The sequence below is a fragment of the Pseudophryne corroboree genome, chromosome 5 (genome assembly GCF_028390025.1).
Source record: "Pseudophryne corroboree isolate aPseCor3 chromosome 5, aPseCor3.hap2, whole genome shotgun sequence".
Lineage (NCBI taxonomy): Eukaryota > Metazoa > Chordata > Amphibia > Anura > Myobatrachidae > Pseudophryne > Pseudophryne corroboree.
In genome coordinates this window covers 177,935,827-177,957,641 of record NC_086448.1, presented here as the reverse complement: position 1 = coordinate 177,957,641, position 21,815 = coordinate 177,935,827, and the positions used below count along the sequence as shown (strand labels likewise).

The window sequence follows — 21,815 nt, the reverse complement described above, 5'->3', positions numbered from 1 at the left end:
CCAAAATAGGTATTCATTTGCCTCCCAGGGCGCCCCCCTCCCAGCGCCCTGCACCCTCAGTGACTGCCGTGTGAAGTGTGCGGAGAGGAAAATGGCGCACAGCTGCAGTGCTGTGCGCTACCTTTAGAAGACTGAGGAGTCTTCTGCCGCCGATTCTGGACCTCTTCTTACTTCAGCATCTGCAAGGGGGCCGGCGGCAAGGCTCCGGTGACCATCCAGGCTGTACCTGTGATCGTCCCTCTGGAGCTGATGTCCAGTAGCCAAGAAGCCAATCCATCCTGCACGCAGGTGAGTTCACTTCTTCTCCCCTCTGTCCCTCGTTGCAGTGATCCTGTTGCCAGCAGGACTCACTGTAAAGTAAAAAACCTAAGCTAAACTTTCTCTAAGCAGCTCTTTAGGAGAGCCACCTAGAATTGCACCCTTCTCGGCCGGGCACAAAAATCTAACTGGCTTGGAGGAGGGTCATAGGGGGAGGAGCCAGTGCACACCACCTGATCGGAAAGCTTTACTTTTGTGCCCTGTCTCCTGCGGAGCCGCTATTCCCATGGTCCTTTCAGGAACCCCAGCATCCACTAGGACGATAGAGAAATAAGTGCTTGTGCTGTGCATAAGTGCAAAACACGTGCGTGTATAAATAAATAAATAAGCCCCAGCCAGAAGGTCGGGGGGGGGGGGGGGGGGATTAAAAAAAAAGTGCCTTAGTGCAAAGGTGGCTCGAAACCCCAGTGCATTTCCGGCACTCCTGTCCCTTCCAGTTCCAGGGGCACAAAACACCTCGAGCTTCTAGCTGCTCCCGACCTCTCAGCCAGACCAAGCTTCATACCCACTCTATGCCGGGGTCAACCCCCAGTACAAGAGAAGATACTAGACCAGGCCGTTCTCCACTCCACGCAAGGGGCCCTATTTCATCCCCTTAGAAGGACGGTGGATACTAAGCCCAGTTTTTCTCCCCTCTCGCCCAGAGGCATTGCCACACCCCGGCATGGTACTCCACAAGGTGTTTCTCCATTCCACATCTAGGAACCTCTCACGCTCCTAGTGTAAAAACAGATACTCCACCCTGTGTTTCCCTCGAGCAGATACTACACTTGATCTTAGCCAAAAGGCAGAGAAGATAAGATCCCTGCTATGTCACTTGAACATATGGCATCTCTAATCTATACAGCAATTTGCATTACTACAGTCATGTTCTGTGAAAGGAAAACTTGACTTTAACAAGCTGTGAGAGAATACAAAACTGTGATTCTTGTGTCTGAGTGGCCCCTCATAATGGCTGAAAAGGTCCAGCAGTCCACTCCTCTCTGGGTTCTATCATCGCTCAATGAGCTCCACTTAAAACAATGATATTACTTTTTGCAGGAGATATATTTTAGATTACTCTATGGGACCCAGAAAGCTTTGCAATATTTTGGTTCACAAGTAAACACTGCTGTGCATTAAATACATCAAATACGGCAATCTCTTTTCAGTATGTAGTAATAAACTTTGTTCCTTACCAAGCGCTTTGAATCCTCATTCTGTGTATAGAAAAAGAGCAGTTTCCGCACTAGAAGTGAAAGTGTGCTTCCATCTGCAGTCACGTTGAAAGTGGGCGAGTTGGCGCAGTTATCAAATTCACTTCTTTGGATGGAGTACTTAAAGAAAAAAAACAGGAGTTATTGGTGACGAACGCTAATAGCTGCATGATATGAGAATGTGGCTTACATGAACTAGTCTGCAGGAAGAAACCGGCCATTGAGAGTTGTTTATTAGCACCTGAATGGATGGGATCATGCAAAATTGTCCTACTCCCTTATGAAAATACCTAATGGGGAGGGGTCAGACTTAACACCCTGACTTTGCCTTTAATAAAATAAAACAAAACAAATAAATATAGGGCTTTTTTTAAATGCCGCTTTAAATCCAGCAGCAAAGTTGCTAGATAAATCATCTCTCTTGCCAATTCATACCATTGAATACAATTCATACCCCTAATCGTGGGAAAACATTTTTTTCAAAATAGTTAAATAAAAAAACAAAATTTGCCTTTTGTGATTCCCACACCCGTTTTTTTATTCCAGGACTAAAAAAGGAAAGGAGTTTACCAGTATGAATGGCAGGAATATTTTATTCCCCAAAACATAAGCAAGAATAATGGAAGTCAGAGTAAGCCATACTGAAAAGCAGACTTTCTTTCCTTTGAGGAACCAGTTGTTACTGGCAACAGTATTAGTACTATAGGTGCAGTTCTGCCTACATTATTCTGCACAGCATCATCTTTCAGAAATTCCAAGAATTCGACCACATTTTATACAATGGGTAAAAGTTGTGGGACAGTTTTTGCCACTACAGTATCCTAATACCTACAGTAATTTATTGGTTGCACACAAAAAAAAAATGCAGCTTTTATCGTGATAAATTGGCATTATCTGGCTATCCAACTATAGTGTGATCAATTACCCGTTTTTGCACAGTAACGCACAGTATCTGCGAAATGCAGCGGACCTGTGTGTTTCCGCAGCCACAAAATAAAAAATAAAAAATGTTTACTCATCGGGGATCTAGTTTTACCTGCTTTGGGGAGGGGAATAAACCTTGCTATTTGAGATGCCGAAAAGTGATGGCATCAGGGCTAATAAGTCAACTAGCCGTGGTAAATTAGTGCAGCTAATTCGTTACCGCCCTATATTAATTGGTCATTTATTAAGCCTAAAGTGAGATGCATCAAACCTTCTAAAAACAATAAAATGGTGAAGTTGCCAATAGCAAAGAATCAGCTACTAGCTTTTATATATAAAGAACATTCTATTAAAATTGCTAGAAGATGGTCGGCTGTGATGGGCAACTTCTCCATCTGCCTACCTTAGAAAATTTGATACATCTCCCCCTATTGTAGATAGACTACCAACACCTAGAATGTATATCTAGATTACATTTGTTGCATTCAAACAAAGGGCCTAATTCATGTTTGTAGGCACACGTCTACGCAGCTGCAGTGTTTAAGGCTACGGACTAGCTAATAAATCAAAAGTAAATAGAATAGACACGCATACCAGAGCCATCACAAAGTCCTCAGCAACTGCACACACACACGCAGCACTGACGCAATAACAAGGAACATCTACTCCCGGAGTCTTTGGTCACGCAGACCGGCTGAAGCAGTAGCAACACTGGTGCTATGTTTCTCTGCGTACGTGATCGCAGCTCAAGGCAGATACACACCACGAAATGGCCATGACAAGTCTGCCTTTTTGCTGCCACATGTGCAGTCTACGTAGTTCAATAGAGTGAACATCGGAACTGCGTACAAACACGAATTAAGCCTAAAAATAGGATTTTAATACCTACCGGTAAATCCTTTTCTCTTAGTCCGTAGAGGATGCTGGGGTCACTTCAAGAACCATGGGGTAGAGACGGGATCCGCAGGAGACATGGGCACTTTAAGACTTTCAAAGGGGTGTGAACTGGCTCCTCCCTCTATGCCCTTCCTCCAGACCCCAGTTATAGGAACTGTACCCAGGTAGACGGACATTTCGAGGAAAAGGATTTATTGTTAAACTAAGGTGAGATACATACCAGCTCACACCTCAAGCACGCCGTACAACATGGCATTTAACACAAAGCAAGTCAACGGCATGAACAACATCAGCAACAGGCTGACTATAAACATAACACAACGTGTGTGTAACCATAACTAATAACTGCAGATACAGTACGCACTGGGACGGGCGCCCAGCATCCTCTACAGACTAAGAGAAAAGTATTTACCGGTAGGTATTAAAATCCTATTTTCTCATACGTTCTAGAGGATGCTGGGGTCACTTCAAGAACCATGGGGTTTATACCAAAGCTCTAGAACAGGCAGGAGAGTGCGGATGACTCTGCAGCACCGATTGACCAAACATGAGGTCCTCATCAGCCAGGGTATCAAACTTGTAGAACTTCGCAAAGGTGTTTGAACCCCACCAAGTAGCCGCTCGGCAAAGTTGTAATGCCAAGACCCCCCGAGCAGCCGCCCAGGACGAGCCCACCTTTCTGGTAGAATGGGCCTTCACCGATTTAAGTAACGGCAATCCAGCTGTAGAATGAGCCTGCTGAATCGTATGACAGACCCAGCGCACAATGGTCTGCTTGGAAGCAGGAGCCCCAATTTTATTGTGAGCATACAGGACAAACAGAGCCTCCGTTTTCTTAAACTGAGCCGTTCTGACCACATAAATTTTCAAAGCTCTGACTACGTCGAGAAACTTCGATTCCAGCAAGGCGTCAGTAGCCACTGGCACCACAATAGGTTGGTTCAAGTGGAACGACGAAACAACTTTCGGCAGAAACTGCTGACGAGTCCTCAACTCTGCTCTATCTTCATGGAAGATCAAATAAGGGCTCTTGTGAGACAAGGCCGCCAATTCAGACACCCGCCTGGCGGATGCCAAGGCCAACAGCATGACCACTTTCCAAGTGAGGAATTTCAACTCCACCTTTTGTAAAGGTTCAAACCAATGAGATTGAAGGAATTGCAACACCACGTTAAGATCCCACGGTGACACAGGGGGCACAAAGGGAGGTTGGATGTGCAACACGCCTCTCACAAAAGTCTGAACTTCTGGAAGGGAGGCCAATTGTTTTTGGAAGAAAACCGATAAGGCTGAAATTTGTACTTTAATGGAGCCCAACCTTAGGCATGCATCCACACCGGCTTGTAGAAAATGGAGAAAACGTCCTAACTGAAATTCTTCCGTAGGAGCCTTCTTGGATTCACACCAAGACACGTACTTTCTCCAAATACGGTGGTAATGTTTAGACGTTACCCCTTTTCTGGTCTGACGTTACCCCTTTTCTTGGGAATACCCTTTCGGGCTAGGATCCGGCGTTCAACCTCCAAGTCGTCAAACGAAGTCGCGGTAAGTCCTGGAACACACACAGCCCCTGCTGTAACAGATCCTCCCTCAGAGGAAGAGGCCAGGGATCTCATGAGTAATTCCTGAAGATCTGGATACCAAGCCCTCCTTGGCCAGTCTGGAACAATGAGGATCGCTTGAACCTTTGTTCTTCTTATGAGCTTTATCACTTTTGGAATGAGTGGAAGCGGAGGAAACACGTACACCGATTGAAACACCCACGGTGTCACTAGGGCGTTCACTGCTATTGCTTGAGGGTCCCTCGACCTGGAACAATATCTCTGAAGTTTCTTATTGAGGTGAGACACCATCATGTCTATTTGAGGAATTCCCCAAAGACTTGTCACTTCTACAAAGACCTCTTGATGAAGACCACACTCTCCTGGATGGAGATTGTGTCTGCTGAGGAAGTCTGCTTCCCAGTTGTCCACTCCTGGAATGAAGATCGCTGACAGAGCGATTGTATGCCTTTCCGCCCAATGAAGCACCTTTGTGGCCTCTGCCATTGCCGCCCTGCTCTTTGTTCCGCCCTGGAAGCTTTTGACCATTTTCCCTGTAAGCTTTTCCCCTGCGTGACTGCTCCCCAGCCTCGGAGGCTCGCATCCGTGGTCACCACGATCCAGTCCTGGATACCGAACCTGCGTCCCTCTAGGAGGTGAGAGCTGTGCAGCCACCACAGGAGTGAGATTCTGGTCTTGGAAGAAAGGGTTATCCTTCGGTGCATGTGCAGATGGGACCCGGACCACTTGTCCAACAGGTCCCACTGAAACACTCTGGCATGGAATCTGCCAAACTGAATGGCCTTGTAGGCCGCCACCATCATCCCCAACAACCGAGTGCATTAATGGATCGATACTCTTGCTGGATTCAGCATTTGTTTGACCAGGTTCTGAATTTCCAGAGCCTTTTCCACTGAAAGAAAAACTCTGTAATTCTGTGTCCAGAATCATTCCCAAAAACGACAGCCGTCTCGTCGGAACCAACTGTGATTTTTGCAAGTTTAGGAGCCAACCATGTTGCTGCAGAATTGTCAGGGAGACCGTAATGTTCTGCATTAATTGGTCCCTGGATCTCGCCTTTATCAGGAGATCGTCCAAGTATGGGATAATTGTGACTCCTTGCTTGCGTAGGAGAACCATCATTTCGGCCATTACTTTGGTGAAAACCCTCGGAGCCGTGGACAGACCAAACGGCAACGTCCGAAATTGGTAATGGCAATTCCTAAACTGCAAACCTCAGGTAAGCCTGATGTGGGGGAGAAATGGGAACATGTAAGTAGGCATCCTTTATGTCTACCGACACCATAAAATCCCCCTCCTCCAGACTGGAGATCACTGCCTGGAGAGATACCATCTTGAATTTGAATTTTTTTAGGTAGAAATTTAGGGATTTGAGGTTCAGGATCGGTGTGACTGAGCCGTCTGGCTTCGGGACCACGAACAGGCTCGAATAAAAGCCTTCTCCCTGTTGTGACGGGGCAACCCTGACAATGGCTTGATTGTGACACAATTTTTATATTGCGGCGCATACCACTTTCCCTGTCCGGAAGAGAAGCTGGTAAGGCGGATTTGAAAAATCGGTGAGGGGGAACGTCTTGAAACTCCAGTTTGTACCCCTGGGACACTATTTCTAAAACCCATGGGTCCAGGGCCGACCGAGCCCAAAACTGACTGAAGAGCTTGAGACGTGCCCCCACCGGTGCGGACTCCCGCAGAGGAGCCCCAGCATCATGCGGTGGATTTGGCAGAAGCCGGGGAGGACTTCTGCTCCTGGGAACCGGCCACGGCCGGTGATAGTTTACCTTTTCCCTTTCTTCTAGTAGTAAGGAAGGAAGACCCTCGGCCCTTTCTGTATTTATAGAGCCGAAAGGACTGCATCTGACAGTGGTGTGCTTTCTTTTGTGGTGCAGGCACATAAGGTAAAAATGATGACTTACCCGCGGTAGCCGTAGATACCAAATCAGCGAGGCCGTCACCAAACAACACACCCCCTTTATACAGTAGAGACTCCATAGCTTTCTTAGAGTCAGCATCAGCATTCCATTGATGAATCCACAATGCTCTCCTAGCTGAGACTGCCATGGCATTGGCCTGTGATCCCAAGAGGCCAATATCCCTCGCAGCTTCCTTTAGGTAGACTGCAGCGTCCCTGATATGACCTAGTGTCAAAAGAATGCTATCCCTATCCAGGGTATCCATTTCAGATGACAAGTTATCTGCCCATTTTTCGATAGCACTACTCACCCACGCCAATGCAATGGCTGGTCTGAGTAGCGTACCCGTGGTGACATAAATGGCTTTCAATGTATTTTCCTGTCTACGATCCGCAGGATCCTTTAGGGCTGCCGTGTCAGGGGACGGAAGAGCCACCTTTTTGGACAGCCGTGACAGAGCTTTGTCCACAATGGGGGGTGACTCCCATTTTTCCCTATCCCCAGAGGGTAACGGATACGCCACTACAATCCTTTTGGGAATCTGAAACTTTTTGTCAGGATTTTCCCAAGCCTTTTCACAGAGCGTGTTCAGTTCATGAGAGGGAGGAAACGTTACCTCAGGTTTCTTCCCCTTATACATACAGACTCAAGGAACAGTAGGGTCCTCAGTGATATGTATACTGAATGTTCTTTGCCAGTTTTGGATCTAATCTGGCATCACTATAGTCGACACTTGAGTCAGTATCCGTGTCGGTATCCGTGTCTGCCAGCTGGGCAAATGAACGCTTTTGTGACCCCGAGGGGGTTTGTACTTGAAACAACACATCCTCTACGGATTTCTTCCATGCCTGGTTCTGAGACTCAGATTTATCCAATCTTTTATTCATCAGAGCCACATTAGCATTCAAAGAACTCAAAATATTCACCCAATCAGGTGTCGGCGGTGCCGACAGGTTCACTCCCACAGCCGTTTGTGTCCCTAATGCACCAAAATTACTGTGCCCCCACCTCCGTTTGTCACCCTGATACTTATTCAACAGTGTGAGGAAGGACCAGCGTCTCTGCTGCCTTGTGTAGAGAAATGGCGCCGGGCTGTGTGCTGGGAGGGCTAAGCTCCGCCCCCATAATGGCGCGCTTCAGACCCGCTCCTTTTAAACAAATTTTTATACTGGCGGGGGTCCGGACAGTGCCCTGGCACGTAGTCCGCTCTTGCCAGGTGGTTATTGAGGCTAGATATGCTGCCCAGGGCGTGCCACCCCCCTCCCCCCCCCCATAGCGCCATGCACCCTGTAGTGCCGCTGTGTAGTGGGAGCATGGCACGCAGCGTGCGATCGCTGTGCAGTACCTCACACCGTCTCTGAAGTCTTCGGATCTTCTTCTACTCACCTGTCTTCTGACTTCTGGCTCTGCAAGGGGGGTGATGGCGGGCTCTGGGAACGAGCATCTAGGCGTACCTAGCGATCAAACCCTCAGGAGCTAATGGTGTCCTGTAGCCAAAGAAGCAGAGCCTTTGAACTCACAGAAGTAGGTCTGACTTCTCTCCCCTAAGTCCCACGAAGCAGGGAGACTGTTGCAAGCAGTACTCCCTGAAAATTAAAAACCTAACAAAGTCTTTTCAGAGAAACTCAGTAGAGCTCCTCAGAGTGCATCCAGTCTGCCTAGGAACAGATTCTAAACTGGGGTCTGGAGGAGGGGCATAGAGGGAGGAGCCAGTTCACACCCCTTTGAAAGTCTTAAAGTGCCCAGGTCACCTGCGGATCCAGTCTATTCCCCATGGTTCTTGAAGTGACCCCAGCATCCTCTAGGACGTATGAGAAATGTTGTGAATATTTATATGCAATAAACATTTTAAACAAATATTCAAATCTAAGAAAGACAAGAATCCATGTGATGGAGAATGTCCTGTGTCACATTAAGCACAAGGACCAATATGATGATGGTACAGTAACATACATACTTGCTGTTTCCTGTCCTTGTAGCCTCTAATAAAGGACTGGATGATTATTGCATTCTTTAGCCTTCTCCTTTCTTCCTGTAAAACAACACAGAATAAGGTTTCTATGAATATACAAATATGTGTGCAATAGGCTGATGGGCAGACGGTATTGCCATGCTCACACATGCTGCAACCTGCTGGTATTTTAAGTTCTGAGGAAAAATGAACATATAATAGGTGCTGCTAATGCTTCTAATTCGCACTCTTTTTCAACTCTCTTAGTTAATGCCAGTGGCGCTCCACAATACGAGAGGCCGGAATAACAGTCTGTGAAAGAAACAGAAACTACAATATTCCTCTGCAGTTTTACCACAGAAGTAACTTGGGTGTTACTAATGGTATTAATATTTCACAACGGAAGAACAGAGCAATTTAACGGCATCAAATAAATTGTGCTACTGCTGCAAAGAAATTATTTATATATATATATATATATATATATATAATTGAATAATAGGTCCATATTGGTTCGGTTTACTCAAAAACGTATTGGACGTGGTCCTTATGCTCCAATTGACTTTCATTATAAAACAATATTTGTCATACCTCCCTCTTACGACGTTCTTCCTGGGTACGGTGGAGAAGAGATGCTTTTTCTTCCTAGAAGACAATTCCAGTGACTGTGTCAGGTAAGACTTTAAAAACATTTAGCCAATCTGAATACATATTTTAAACAAGCAAAATTAGAACAAGAAAAAAAAAAGATGCATGTACTAGATATGTCTATAATTGTACCTGTATGTGGAGCTAAATATAAAAATCCATCTGTTCTGTGCTCAGGCCAGAGGGTCAGTGCAACATCATTGTGGCAAAACTGTACACATAGGCGGATTCAGAGCGGTTCACTGATCACACAGCCACTGCATTTGGGGGGGTGCATGGCGGTTGCGGGAGCGTTCACAGAGACCATCGGTGTCAATGCGGGGGGGGTATGGGAAGGTGCATGGTGGTTGCCATTGTTCCCAGTGAGTGGGCTGATTGGGAGAGGAGGGCAGTGGCTATGGGGCGCTCGCTACTTACAGGGGGGAGAGAGGGAGGTGACTATCGTTTGCTCCCACACACTGACAGACAGATTATCATTCCAACCAACTAGTTGGCTGATGAAAATAATATCCTTCTAATGCATTGACAGCTTAAGAGTAAAGTTCTACTTAATTTTGATCAGGTTTTTATTGGTATTGTTATTGTGCTCAGGTCACATACTGTATACTGTGAAATTGGACATATCTGCTGAGGCGTGTTTGGCAGGTAATAAGATTATATAGATAAGCATAAGTTCGTAAGTTTATTTGTTTATACGCTAATATCTTCCACAGCTCTCTAGGTGAAGCTGCCAAATCTTACATAGTTTCTTAGTACCGAAAAATGAAGCTATTAGACCACAGAGCGACAACATTACAGAGCGGCAAATTTTTGGGTACCGTTTCAATTTAAATGCTTGCAATTTCCAGTTGATCAATAAATGCCAGGGACAAACACAAAGTTGTTGGGCTTCAACTATAAGAGGACTGCTTATCCCATGGACACCTGTATGCAAGATGCTCTAGAGTAGGAACAAACACAAACCTTTATGTATACTCGCCTTTCACAAAAACACTTTCAATAATGTAAATAATAATAATTTACTTACCGATAATTCTATTTCTTATAGTCCGTAGTGGATGCTGGGACTCCGTAAGGACCATGGGGAATAGCGGCTCCGCAGGAGACTGGGCACAAAAGTAAAAGCTTGAACTAGCTGGTGTGCACTGGCTCCTCCCCCTATGACCCTCCTCCAAGCCTCAGTTAGGATACTGTGCCCGGACGAGCGTACATAATAAGGAAGGATCTTGAATCCCGGGTAAGACTCATACCAGCCACACCAATCACACCGTACAACCTGTGATCTGAACCCAGTTAACAGTATGATAAACGAAGGAGCCTCTGAAAAGATGGCTCACAACAATAATAACCCGAATTTTGTAACAATAACTATATACAAGTATTGCAGACAATCCGCACTTGGGATGGGCGCCCAGCATCCACTACGGACTATGAGAAATAGAATTATCGGTAAGTAAATTCTTATTTTCTCTAACGTCCTAAGTGGATGCTGGGACTCCGTAAGGACCACGGGGATTATACCAAAGCTCCCAAACGGGCGGGAGAGTGCGGATGACTCTGCAGCACCGAATGAGAGAACTCCAGGTCCTCCTCAGCCAGGGTATCAAATTTGTAGAATTTAGCAAACGTGTTTGCCCCTGACCAAGTAGCTGCTCGGCAAAGTTGTAAAGCCGAGACCCCTCGGGCAGCCGCCCAAGATGAGCCCACCTTCCTTGTGGAATGGGCTTTTACAGATTTTGGCTGTGGCAGGCCTGCCACAGAATGTGCAAGCTGAATTGTACTACAAATCCAACGAGCAATCGTCTGCTTAGAAGCAGGAGCACCCAGCTTGTTGGGTGCATACAGGATAAACAGCGAGTCAGATTTCCTGACTCCAGCCGTCCTGGAAATATATATTTTCAGGGCACTGACTACGTCCAGTAACTTGGAGTCCTCCAAGTCCCTAGTAGCCGCAGGCACCACAATAGGCTGGTTCACGTGAAACGCTGAAACCACCTTTGGGAGAAATTGAGGACGAGTCCTCAATTCTGCCCTATCCGTGTGAAAAATCAGGTAAGGGCTTTTATAAGATAAAGCCGCCAATTCTGAGACACGCCTGGCTGAAGCCAGGGCTAACAGCATTACCACCTTCCATGTGAGATATTTTAATTCCACAGTGGTGAGTGGTTCAAACCAATGTGATTTTAGGAACCCCAAAACCACATTGAGATCCCAAGGTGCCACCGGGGGCACAAAAGGAGGCTGTATATGCAGTACCCCTTTGACAAACGTCTGGACTTCAGGCACTGAAGCCAGTTCTTTTTGGAAGAAAATCGACAGGGCCGAAATTTGAACCTTAATGGACCCTAATTTTAGGCCCATAGACAGTCATGTGTGCAGGAAATGTAGGAAGCGACCCAGTTGAAATTCCTCTGTAGGGGCCTCTTTGGCCTCACACCACGCAACATATTTTCGCCAAATGCGGTGATAATGTTTTGCGGTTACATCCTTCCTGGCCTTTATCAGGGTAGGGATGACTTCTTCTGGAATGCCTTTTTCCTTCAGGATCCGGCGTTCAACCGCCATGCCGTCAAACGCAGCCGCGGTAAGTCTTGGAACAGACAAGGCCCCTGCTGGAGCAGGTCCTTTCTTAGAGGTAGAGGCCACGGTTCCTCCGTGAGCATCTCTTGAAGTTCCGGGTACCAAGTCCTTCTTGGCCAATCCGGAACCACGAGTATAGTTCTTACTCCTCTCCTTTTTATGATTCTCAGTACTTTTGGTATGAGAGGCAGAGGAGGGAACACATACACTGACTGGTACCCCCATGGTGTTACCAGAGCGTCCACCGCTATTGCCTGAGGGTCCCTTGACCTGGCGCAATATCTGTCTAGTTTTTTGTTGAGACGGGACGCCATCATGTCCACCTTTGGTTTTTCCCAACGGTTTACCATCTCTTCGAAGACTTCTGGATGAAGTCCCCACTCCCCCGGGTAAAGGTCGTGTCTGCTGAGGAAGTCCGCTTCCCAGTTGTCCACTCCCGGAATGAACACTGCTGACAGTGCTATCACATGATTCTCCGCCCAGCGAAGAATCCTTGCAGCTTCTGCCATCGCCCTCCTGCTTCTCGTGCCGCCCTGTCTGTTTACGTGGGCGACTGACGTGATGTTGTCCGATTGGATCAATACCGCCTGACCCTGAAGCAGGGGTTTTGCTTGACTTAGGGCATTGTAAATGGCCCTTAGTTCCAGAATGTTTATATGAAGAGATGTTTCCATGCTTGACCACAAGCCCTGGAAATTTCGTCCCTGTGTGACTGCTCCCCAGCCTCTCAGGCTGGCATCCGTGGTCACCAGGATCCAATCCTGAATGCCGAATCTGCGGCCCTCTAGTAGATGAGCACTCTGCAGCCACCACAGAAGAGACACCCTTGTCCTTGGCGACAGGGTTATCCGCTGATGCATCTGAAGATGCGATCCGGACCATTTGTCCAGAAGATCCCACTGAAACGTTCTTGCATGGAATCTTCCGAATGGAATCGCTTCGTAAGAAGCCACCATTTTTCCCAGGACCCTCGTGCACTGATGCACTGACACCTGGCCTGGTTTTAGGAGATTCCTGACTAGCTCGGATAACTCCCTGGCCTTCTCCTCTGGGAGAAACACCTTTTTCTGGACTGTGTCCAGAATCATTCCTAGGAACAGGAGACGTGTTGTTGGAATCAGCTGCGATTTTGGAATATTTAGAATCCACCCGTGCTGACGTAACACTAACTGAGATAGTGCTACTCCGACTTCTAACTGTTCCCTGGACCTTGCCCTTATCAGGAGATCGTCCAAGTAAGGGATAATTAAAACGCCTTTTCTTCGAAGAAGAATCATCATTTCGGCCATTACCTTGGTAAAGACCCGAGGTGCCGTGGACAACCCAAACGGCAGCGTCTGAAACTGATAATGACAGTTTTGTACTACAAACCTGAGGTACCCTTGGTGAGAAGGGTAGATTGGGACGTGGAGATAAGCATCTTTGATGTCCAGAGACACCATATAGTCCCCTTCTTCCAGGTTTGCTATCACTGCTCTGAGTGACTCCATCTTGAATTTGAACCTCTTTATGTAAGTGTTCAAGGATTTTAGATTTAAAATTGGTCTCACCGAGCCGTCCGGCTTCGGTACCACAAACAGCGTGGCATAATACCCCTTTCCCTGTTGTAGGAGAGGTACCTTGATTATCACCTGCTGGGAATACAGCTTGTGAATGGCTTCCAAAACTGCCTCCCTGTCGGAGGGAGACTTTGGTAGAGCAGACTTCAGGAACCGGCGAGGGGGAGACGTCTCGAATTACAGTTTGTACCCCTGTGATACTACCTGCAGAATCCAGGGGTCCACTTGCGAGTGAGCCCACTGCGCGTTGAAATTTTTGAGACGGGCCCCCACCGTGTCCGAGTCCGCTTGTAAAGCCCCAGCGTCATGCTGAAGACTTGGCAGAAGCAGAGGAGGGCTTCTGCTCCTGGGAAGAGGCTGCCTGGTGCAGTCTTTTTCCTCTTCCTCTGCCCCGGGGCAGAAATGAGTGGCCTTGTGCCCGCTTGTACTTATGGGAACGAAAGGACGGAGTTTGAAAAGACGGTGTCTTTTTCTGCTGAGAGGTGACCTGGGGTAAAAAGGTGGACTTTCCGGCCGTTGCCGTGGCCACCAGGTCCGATAGACCGGCCCCAAATAACTCCTCCCCTTTATACGGCAATACTTCCATATGTCGTTTGGAATCCGCATCCCCTGACCACTGTCGCGTCCATAACGCTCTTCTGGCAGAAATGGACATAGCACTCACTCTTGATGCCAGGGTGCAAATATCCCTCTGTGCATCACGCATATATAGTAATGCATCCTTCAAATGCTCTATAGTTAGTAATATACTGTCCCTATCCAGGGTATCAATATTTTCAGTCAGGGAATCCGACCACGCCACTCCAGCACTGCACATCCAGGCTGAGGCGATTGCTGGTCGCAGTATAACACCAGTATGTGTGTATATACCCTTCAGGATATTTTCCAGCCTTCTATCCGCTGGTTCTTTGAGGGCAGCCGTATCAGGAGACGGTAACGCTACTTGTTTAGATAAACGTGTGAGCGCTTTTTCTACTCTAGGGGGTGTTTCCCAACGCGCCCTAACCTCTGGCGGGAAAGGGTATAGTGCCAATAATTTATTAGAAATTAGCACTTTTTTATCGGGGGAAACCCACGCTTTATCACACACCTCATTTAATTCATCTGACTCAGGAAAAGCTACGGGTAGTTTTTTTACTCACCACATAATACCCTTCTTTGTGGTACTTGTAGTGTCAGAAATGTTCAATGCCTCCTTCATTGCCGTGATCATGTAACGTGTGGCCCTACTGGACATTACGTTTGTCTCCTCACCGTCGACACTGGACTCAGTATCTGTGTCTGGGTCTGTGTCGACCCACTGAGGTAACGGGCGTTTTATCGCCCCTGACGGTGTCTGAGACGCCTGGACAGGCACTAATTGATTTGTCGGCTGTCTCATGTCGTCAACAGTTTTTTGTAAAGTGCTGACATTGTCACGTAGTTCTTTAAATACAACAATCCAGTCAGGTGTCGACTCCCTAGGGGGTGACATCACTAACACAGGCAATTGCTCTGCTTCCACATCATTTTCCTCCTCATACATGTCGACACAATCGTACCGACACCCAGCACACACACAGGGAATGCTCTGATAGAGGACAGGACCCCACTAGCCCTTTGGGGAGACAGAGGGAGAGTTTGCCAGCACACACCAGAGCGCTATATATATATAGGGATAACCTTATATAAGTGTTACTCCCTTTTATAGCTGCTGTTTATAATTTAGCTGCCAATAGTGCCCCCCCTCTCTCGTTTTTACCCTGATTCTGTAGGGACTGCAGGGGAGAGTCAGGGAGCCGTCCTTCCAGCGGAACTGTGAGGGAAAATGGCGCTTGTGTGCTGAGGAGATAGGCTCCGCCCCTTCACGACGGCCTTATCTCCCGCTTTTTTCTGGAAAACTGGCAGGGGTTAAATACATCCATATAGCCCAGGAGCTATATGTGATGTATTTCTTTTGCCATCCTAAGGTATTTCAGTCTTTATTGCGTCTCAGGGCGCTCCCCCCCAGCGCCCTGCACCCTCAGTGACCGGAGTGTGAAGTGTGCTGAGAGCAATGGCGCACAGCTGCAGTGCTGTGCGCTACCTTAGTTGAAGACAGGAACGTCTTCTGCCGCCGATTTCATCGGACCTCTTCGTTCTTCTGGCTCTGTAACGGGGCCGGCGGCGCGGCTCCGGGACCCATCCAGGCTGAACCTGTGATCGTCCCTCTGGAGCTAATGTCCAGTAGCCTAAGAAGCCCAATCCACTCTGCACGCAGGTGAGTTCGCTTCTTCTCCCCTTAGTCCCACGATGCAGTGAGCCTGTTGCCAGCAGGACTCACTGAAAATAAAAAACCTAAAATAAACTTTTACTCTAAGCAGCTCAGGAGAGCCACCCAGCATGCACCCTTCTCGTTCGGGCACAAGAATCTAACTGAGGCTTGGAGGAGGGTCATAGGGGGAGGAGCCAGTGCACACCAGCTAGTTCAAACTTTTACTTTTGTGCCCAGTCTCCTGCGGAGCCGCTATTCCCCATGGTCCTTACGGAGTCCCAACATCCACTTAGGACGTTAGAGAAAAAGAAGTTCTGTAAATTTTAATTTTACTTTAAACTTTGCTTATAAATTAGTATAAGATGTGAACACACATTAATAAATAAATATATATATATATATATATATATACACACACACACACACACTGCTCAAAAAAAAAATAAGAATTTACTTACCGATAATTCTATTTCTCGGAGTCCGTAGTGGATGCTGGGGTTCCTGAAAGGACCATGGGGAATAGCGGCTCCGCAGGAGACAGGGCACAAAAAGTAAAGCTTTAGGATCAGGTGGTGTGCACTGGCTCCTCCCCCTATGACCCTCCTCCAAGCCTCAGTTAGGATACTGTGCCCGGACGAGCGTACACAATAAGGAAGGATTTTGAATCCCGGGTAAGACTCATACCAGCCACACCAATCACACTGTACAACCTGTGATCTGAACCCAGTTAACAGTATGATAACAGCGGAGCCTCTGAAAAGATGGCTCACAACAATAATAACCCGATTTTTGTAACTATGTACAAGTAATGCAGATAATCCGCACTTGGGATGGGCGCCCAGCATCCACTACGGACTCCGAGAAATAGAATTATCGGTAAGTAAATTCTTATTTTCTCTATCGTCCTAGTGGATGCTGGGGTTCCTGAAAGGACCATGGGGATTATACCAAAGCTCCCAAACGGGCGGGAGAGTGCGGATGACTCTGCAGCACCGAATGAGAGAACTCCAGGTCCTCCTTAGCCAGGGTATCAAATTTGTAGGATTTTACAAACGTGTTTGCCCCTGACTAAATAGCCGCTCGGCAAAGTTGTAAAGCCGAGACCCCTCGGGCAGCCGCCCAAGATGAGCCCACCTTCCTTGTGGAATGGGCATTTACATATTTTGGCTGTGGCAGGCCTGCCACAGAATGTGCAAGCTGAATTGTATTACACATCCAACTAGCAATAGTCTGCTTAGAAGCAAGAGCACCCAGTTTGTTGGGTGCATACAGGATAACAGCAAGTCAGTTTTCCTGACTCCAGCCGTCCTGGAACCTATACTTTCAGGGCCCTGACAACATCCAGCAACTTGGAGTCCTCCAAGTCCCTAGTAGGCGCAAGGCACCACAATAAGCTGGTTCAGGTGAAACACTGACACCACCTTAGGGAGAGAACTGGGGACGAGTCCGCAGCTCTGCCCTGTCCGAATGGACAAACAGATATGGGCTTTTTTGAGAAAAAAACCCACCAATTTGACACTCGCCTGGCCCAGGCCAGAGCCAAGAGCATGGTCACTTTTCATGTGAGATGCTTCAAATCCACAGATTTGACTGGTTTTAAACCAATGTGATTTGAGGAATCCCAGAACTACGTTGAGATCCCACAGTGCCACTGGAGGCACAAAAGGGGGTTGTATATGCAATACTCCCTTGACAAACTTCTGGACTTCAGGAACTGAAGCCAATTCTTTCTGGAAGAAAATCGACAGGGCCGAAATTTGAACCTTAATGGGCCCCAATTTGAGGCCCATAGACACTCCTGTTTGCAGGAAATGCAGGAATCGACCGAGTTGAAATTTCTTCGTGGGGCCTTCCTGGCCTCACACCACGCAACATATTTCCGCCACATGTGGTGATAATGTTGTGCGGTCACCTCCTTCCTGGCTTTGACCAGGGTAGGAATGACCTCTTCCGGAATGCCTTTTTCCCTTAGGATCCGGCGTTCCACCGCCATGCCGTCAAACGCAGCTGCGGTAAGTCTTGGAACAGACATGGTACTTGCTGAAGCAAGTCCCTTCTTAGCGGCAGAGGCCATAAGTCCTCTGTGAGCATCTCTTGAAGTTCCGGGTACCAAGTCCTTCTTGGCCAATCCGGAGCCATGAGTATAGTTCTTACTCCTCTACGTCTTATAATTCTCAGTACCTTAGGTATGAGAAGCAGAGGAGGGAACACATACACCGACTGGTACACCCACGGTGTTACCAGAACGTCCACAGCTATTGCCTGAGGGTCTCTTGACCTGGCGCAATACCTGTCCCGTTTTTTGTTCAGACGGGACGCCATCATGTCCACCTTTGGTATTTCCCAACGGTTCACAATCATGTGGAAAAACTTCCCGATGAAGTTTCCACTCTTCCGGGTGGAGGTCGTGCCTGCTGAGGAAGTCTGCTTCCCAGTTTCCACTCCCGGAATGAAACACTGCTGACAGTGCTATCACATGATTTTCCGCCCAGCGAAAAGTCCTTGCAGTTTTTGCCATTGCCCTCCTGCTTCTTGTGCCGCCCTGTCTGTTTACGTGGGCGACTGCCGTGATGTTTTTCCCACTGGATCAATACCGGCTGACCTTGAAGCAGAGGTCTTGCTAAGCTTAGAGCATTATAAATTTACCCTTAGCTCCAGTATATTTATGTGGAGAAAAGTCTCCAGACTTGATCACACTCCCTGGAAATTTTTTCCTTGTGTGACTGCTCCCCAGCCTCTCGGGCTGGCCTCCGTGGTCACCAGCATCCAATCCTGAATGCCGAATCTGCGGCCCTCTAGAAGATGAGCACTCTGTAACCACCACAGGAGAGACACCCTTGTCCTTGGATATAGGGTTATCCGCTGATGCATCTGAAGATGCGATCCGGACCATTTGTCCAGCAGATCCCACTGAAAAGTTCTTGCGTGAAATCTGCCGAATGGAATTTCTTCGTAGGAAGCCACCATTTTTACCAGGACCCTTGTGCAATGATGCACTGACACTTTTCCTGGTTTTAGGAGGTTCTTGACTAGCTCGGATAACTCCCTGGCTTTCTCTTCCGGGAGAAACACCTTTTTCTGGACTGTGTCCAGAATCATCCCTAGGCACAGCAGACGTGTCGTCAGGATCAGCTGCGATTTTGGAATATTTAGAATCCATCCGTGCTGTTGTAGCAGTATCCGAGATAGTGCTACTCCGACCTCCAACTGTTCCCTGGACTTTGCCCTTATCAGGAGATCGTCCAAGTAAGGGGTAATTAAGACGCCTTTTCTTCGAAGAAGAATCATCATTTCGGCCATTACCTTGGTAAAGACCCGGGGTGCCGTGGACAATCCAAACGGCAGCGTCTGAAACTGACAGTGACAGTTCTATACCACGAACCTGAGGTACCCTTAGTGAGAAGGGCAAATTTGGGACATGGAGGTAAGCATCCCTGATGTCCCGGGACACTATATAGTCCCCTTCTTCCTGGTTCGTTATCACTGCTCTGAGTGACTCCATCTTGATTTGAACCTTTGTAAGTGTTCAAATTTTTTTAGATTTAGAATAGGTCTCACCTAGCCTTCTGGCTTCAGTACCACAATATAGTGTGGAATAATACCCCTTTCCTTGTTGTAGGAGGGGTAATTTGATTATCACCTGCTGGGAATACAGCTTGTGAATTTTTTCCCATACTGCCTCCTTGTCGGAGGGATACCTTGGTAAAGCAGACTTCAGGAGCCTGCGAGGGGGAAACGTTTCGACATTCCAATCTGTACCCCTGGGATACTACTTGTAGGATCCAGGGGTCCTGTACGGTCCCAGCGTCATGCTGAGAGCTTGGCAGAAGCGGTGGAAGGCTTCTGTTCCTGGGAATGGGCTGCCTGCTGCAGTCTTCTTCCCTTTCCTCTATCCCTGGGCAAATATGACTCTTATAGGGACGAAAGGACTGAGGCTGAAAAGACGGTGTCTTTTTCTGCAGAGATGTGACTTAGGGTAAAAACGGTGGATTTTCCAGCAGTTGCCGTGGCCACCAGGTCCGATGGACCGACCCCAAATAACTCCTCTTCCTTTATACGGCAATACACCTTTGTGCCGTTTGGAATCTGCATCACCTGACCACTGTCGTGTCCATAAACATCTTCTGGCAGATATGGACATCGCACTTACTCTTGATGCCAGAGTGCAAATATCCCTCTGTGCATCTCGCATATATAGAAATGCATCCTTTAAATGCTCTATAGTCAATAAAATACTGTCCCTGTCAAGGGTATCAATATTTTTAGTCAGGGAATCCGACCAAGCCACCCCAGCTCTGCACATCCAGGCTGAGGCGATCGCTGGTCGCAGTATAACACCAGTATGTGTGTATATACTTTTATATGATATTTTCCAGCCTCCTGTCAGCTGGCTCCTTGAGGACGGCCCTATCTATAGACGGTACCGCCACTTGTTTTGATAAGCGTGTGAGCGCCTTATCCACCCTAAGGGGTGTTTCCCAACGCGCCCTAACTTCTGGCGGGAAAGGGTATACCGCCAATAATTTTCTATCGGGGGGAACCCACGCATCATCACACACTTCATTTAATTTATCTGATTCAGGAAAAACTACAGGTAGTTTTTTCACATCCCACATAATACCCTCTTTTGTGGTACTTGTAGTATCAGAAATATGTAACACCTCCTTCATTGCCCTTAACGTGTGGCCCTAATAAGGAATACGTTTGTTTATTCACCGTCGACACTGGATTCAGTGTCCGTGTCTGTGTCTGTGTCGACCGACTAAGGTAAACGGGCGTTTTAAAACCCCTGACGGTGTTTTTGAGACGTCTGGACCGGTACTAATTGTTTGTCGGCCGTCTCATGTCGTCAACCGACCTTGCAGCGTGTTGACATTATCACGTAATTCCCTAAATAAGCCATCCATTCCGGTGTCGACTCCCTAGAGAGTGACATCACCATTACAGGCAATTGCTCCGCCTCCTCACCAACATCGTCCTCATACATGTCGACACACACGTACCGACACACAGCACACACACAGGGAATGCTCTGATAGAGGACAGGACCCACTAGCCCTTTGGAGAGACAGAGGGAGAGTTTGCCAGCACACACCAAAAAACGCTATAATTATATAGGGACAACCTTATATAAGTGTTTTCCCTTATAGCATCTTTTTATATATTTCTAACGCCAAATTAGTGCCCCCCCTCTCTGTTTTAACCCTGTTTCTGTAGTGCAGTGCAGGGGAGAGCCTGGGAGCCTTCCCTCCAGCCTTTCTGTGAGGGAAAATGGCGCTGTGTGCTGAGGAGATAGGCCCCGCCCCTTTTTCGGCGGGCTCGTCTCCCGCTCTTCAACGGATTCTGGCAGGGGTTAAATATCTCCATATAGCCCCCGGAGGCTATATGTGAGGTATTTTTTGCCAAAAAATAAGAATTTACTTACCGATAATTCTATTTCTCGGAGTCCGTAGTGGATGCTGGGGTTCCTGAAAGGACCATGGGGAATAGCGGCTCCGCAGGAGACAGGGCACAAAAAGTAAAGCTTTTCCAGATCAGGTGGTGTGCACTGGCTCCTCCCCCTATGACCCTCCTCCAGACTCCAGTTAGGTACTGTGCCCGGACGAGCGTACACAATAAGGGAGGATTTTGAATCCCGGGTAAGACTCATACCAGCCACACCAATCACACCGTACAACTTGTGATCTAAACCCAGTTAACAGTATGATAACAGAGGAGCCTCTGAAAGATGGCTCCCTAAACAATAACCCGAATTAGTTAACAATAACTATGTACAAGTATTGCAGATAATCCGCACTTGGGATGGGCGCCCAGCATCCACTACGGACTCCGAGAAATAGAATTATCGGTAAGTAAATTCTTATTTTCTCTATCGTCCTAGTGGATGCTGGGGTTCCTGAAAGGACCATGGGGATTATACCAAAGCTCCCAAACGGGCGGGAGAGTGCGGATGACTCTGCAGCACCGAATGAGAGAACTCCAGGTCCTCCTTTGCCAGGGTATCAAATTTGTAGAATTTTACAAACGTGTTCTC

General features: G+C 47.5%; 1 protein-coding gene and 1 pseudogene across 3 annotated transcripts in view; both read right to left on the bottom strand.

The window, feature by feature from the left end:
- The window catches only part of UBE3C (ubiquitin protein ligase E3C), a 418,441-nt gene that overhangs the window by 341,042 nt on the left and 55,584 nt on the right, over nucleotides 1–21,815 (bottom strand). For all 3 annotated transcript variants that reach the window (XM_063921903.1, XM_063921902.1, XM_063921904.1), the window contains exons 3-5: nucleotides 9,353–9,406; nucleotides 8,768–8,842; nucleotides 1,497–1,634 (exon numbers count right to left, since the gene is read on the bottom strand). In XM_063921903.1, the coding sequence (XP_063777973.1) occupies nucleotides 1,497–1,634; nucleotides 8,768–8,842; nucleotides 9,353–9,406 (267 nt within the window). The remainder of the gene's footprint in view (nucleotides 1–1,496; nucleotides 1,635–8,767; nucleotides 8,843–9,352; nucleotides 9,407–21,815) is intronic.
- Nucleotides 995–1,118, bottom strand: LOC134931219 (U2 spliceosomal RNA; annotated as a pseudogene).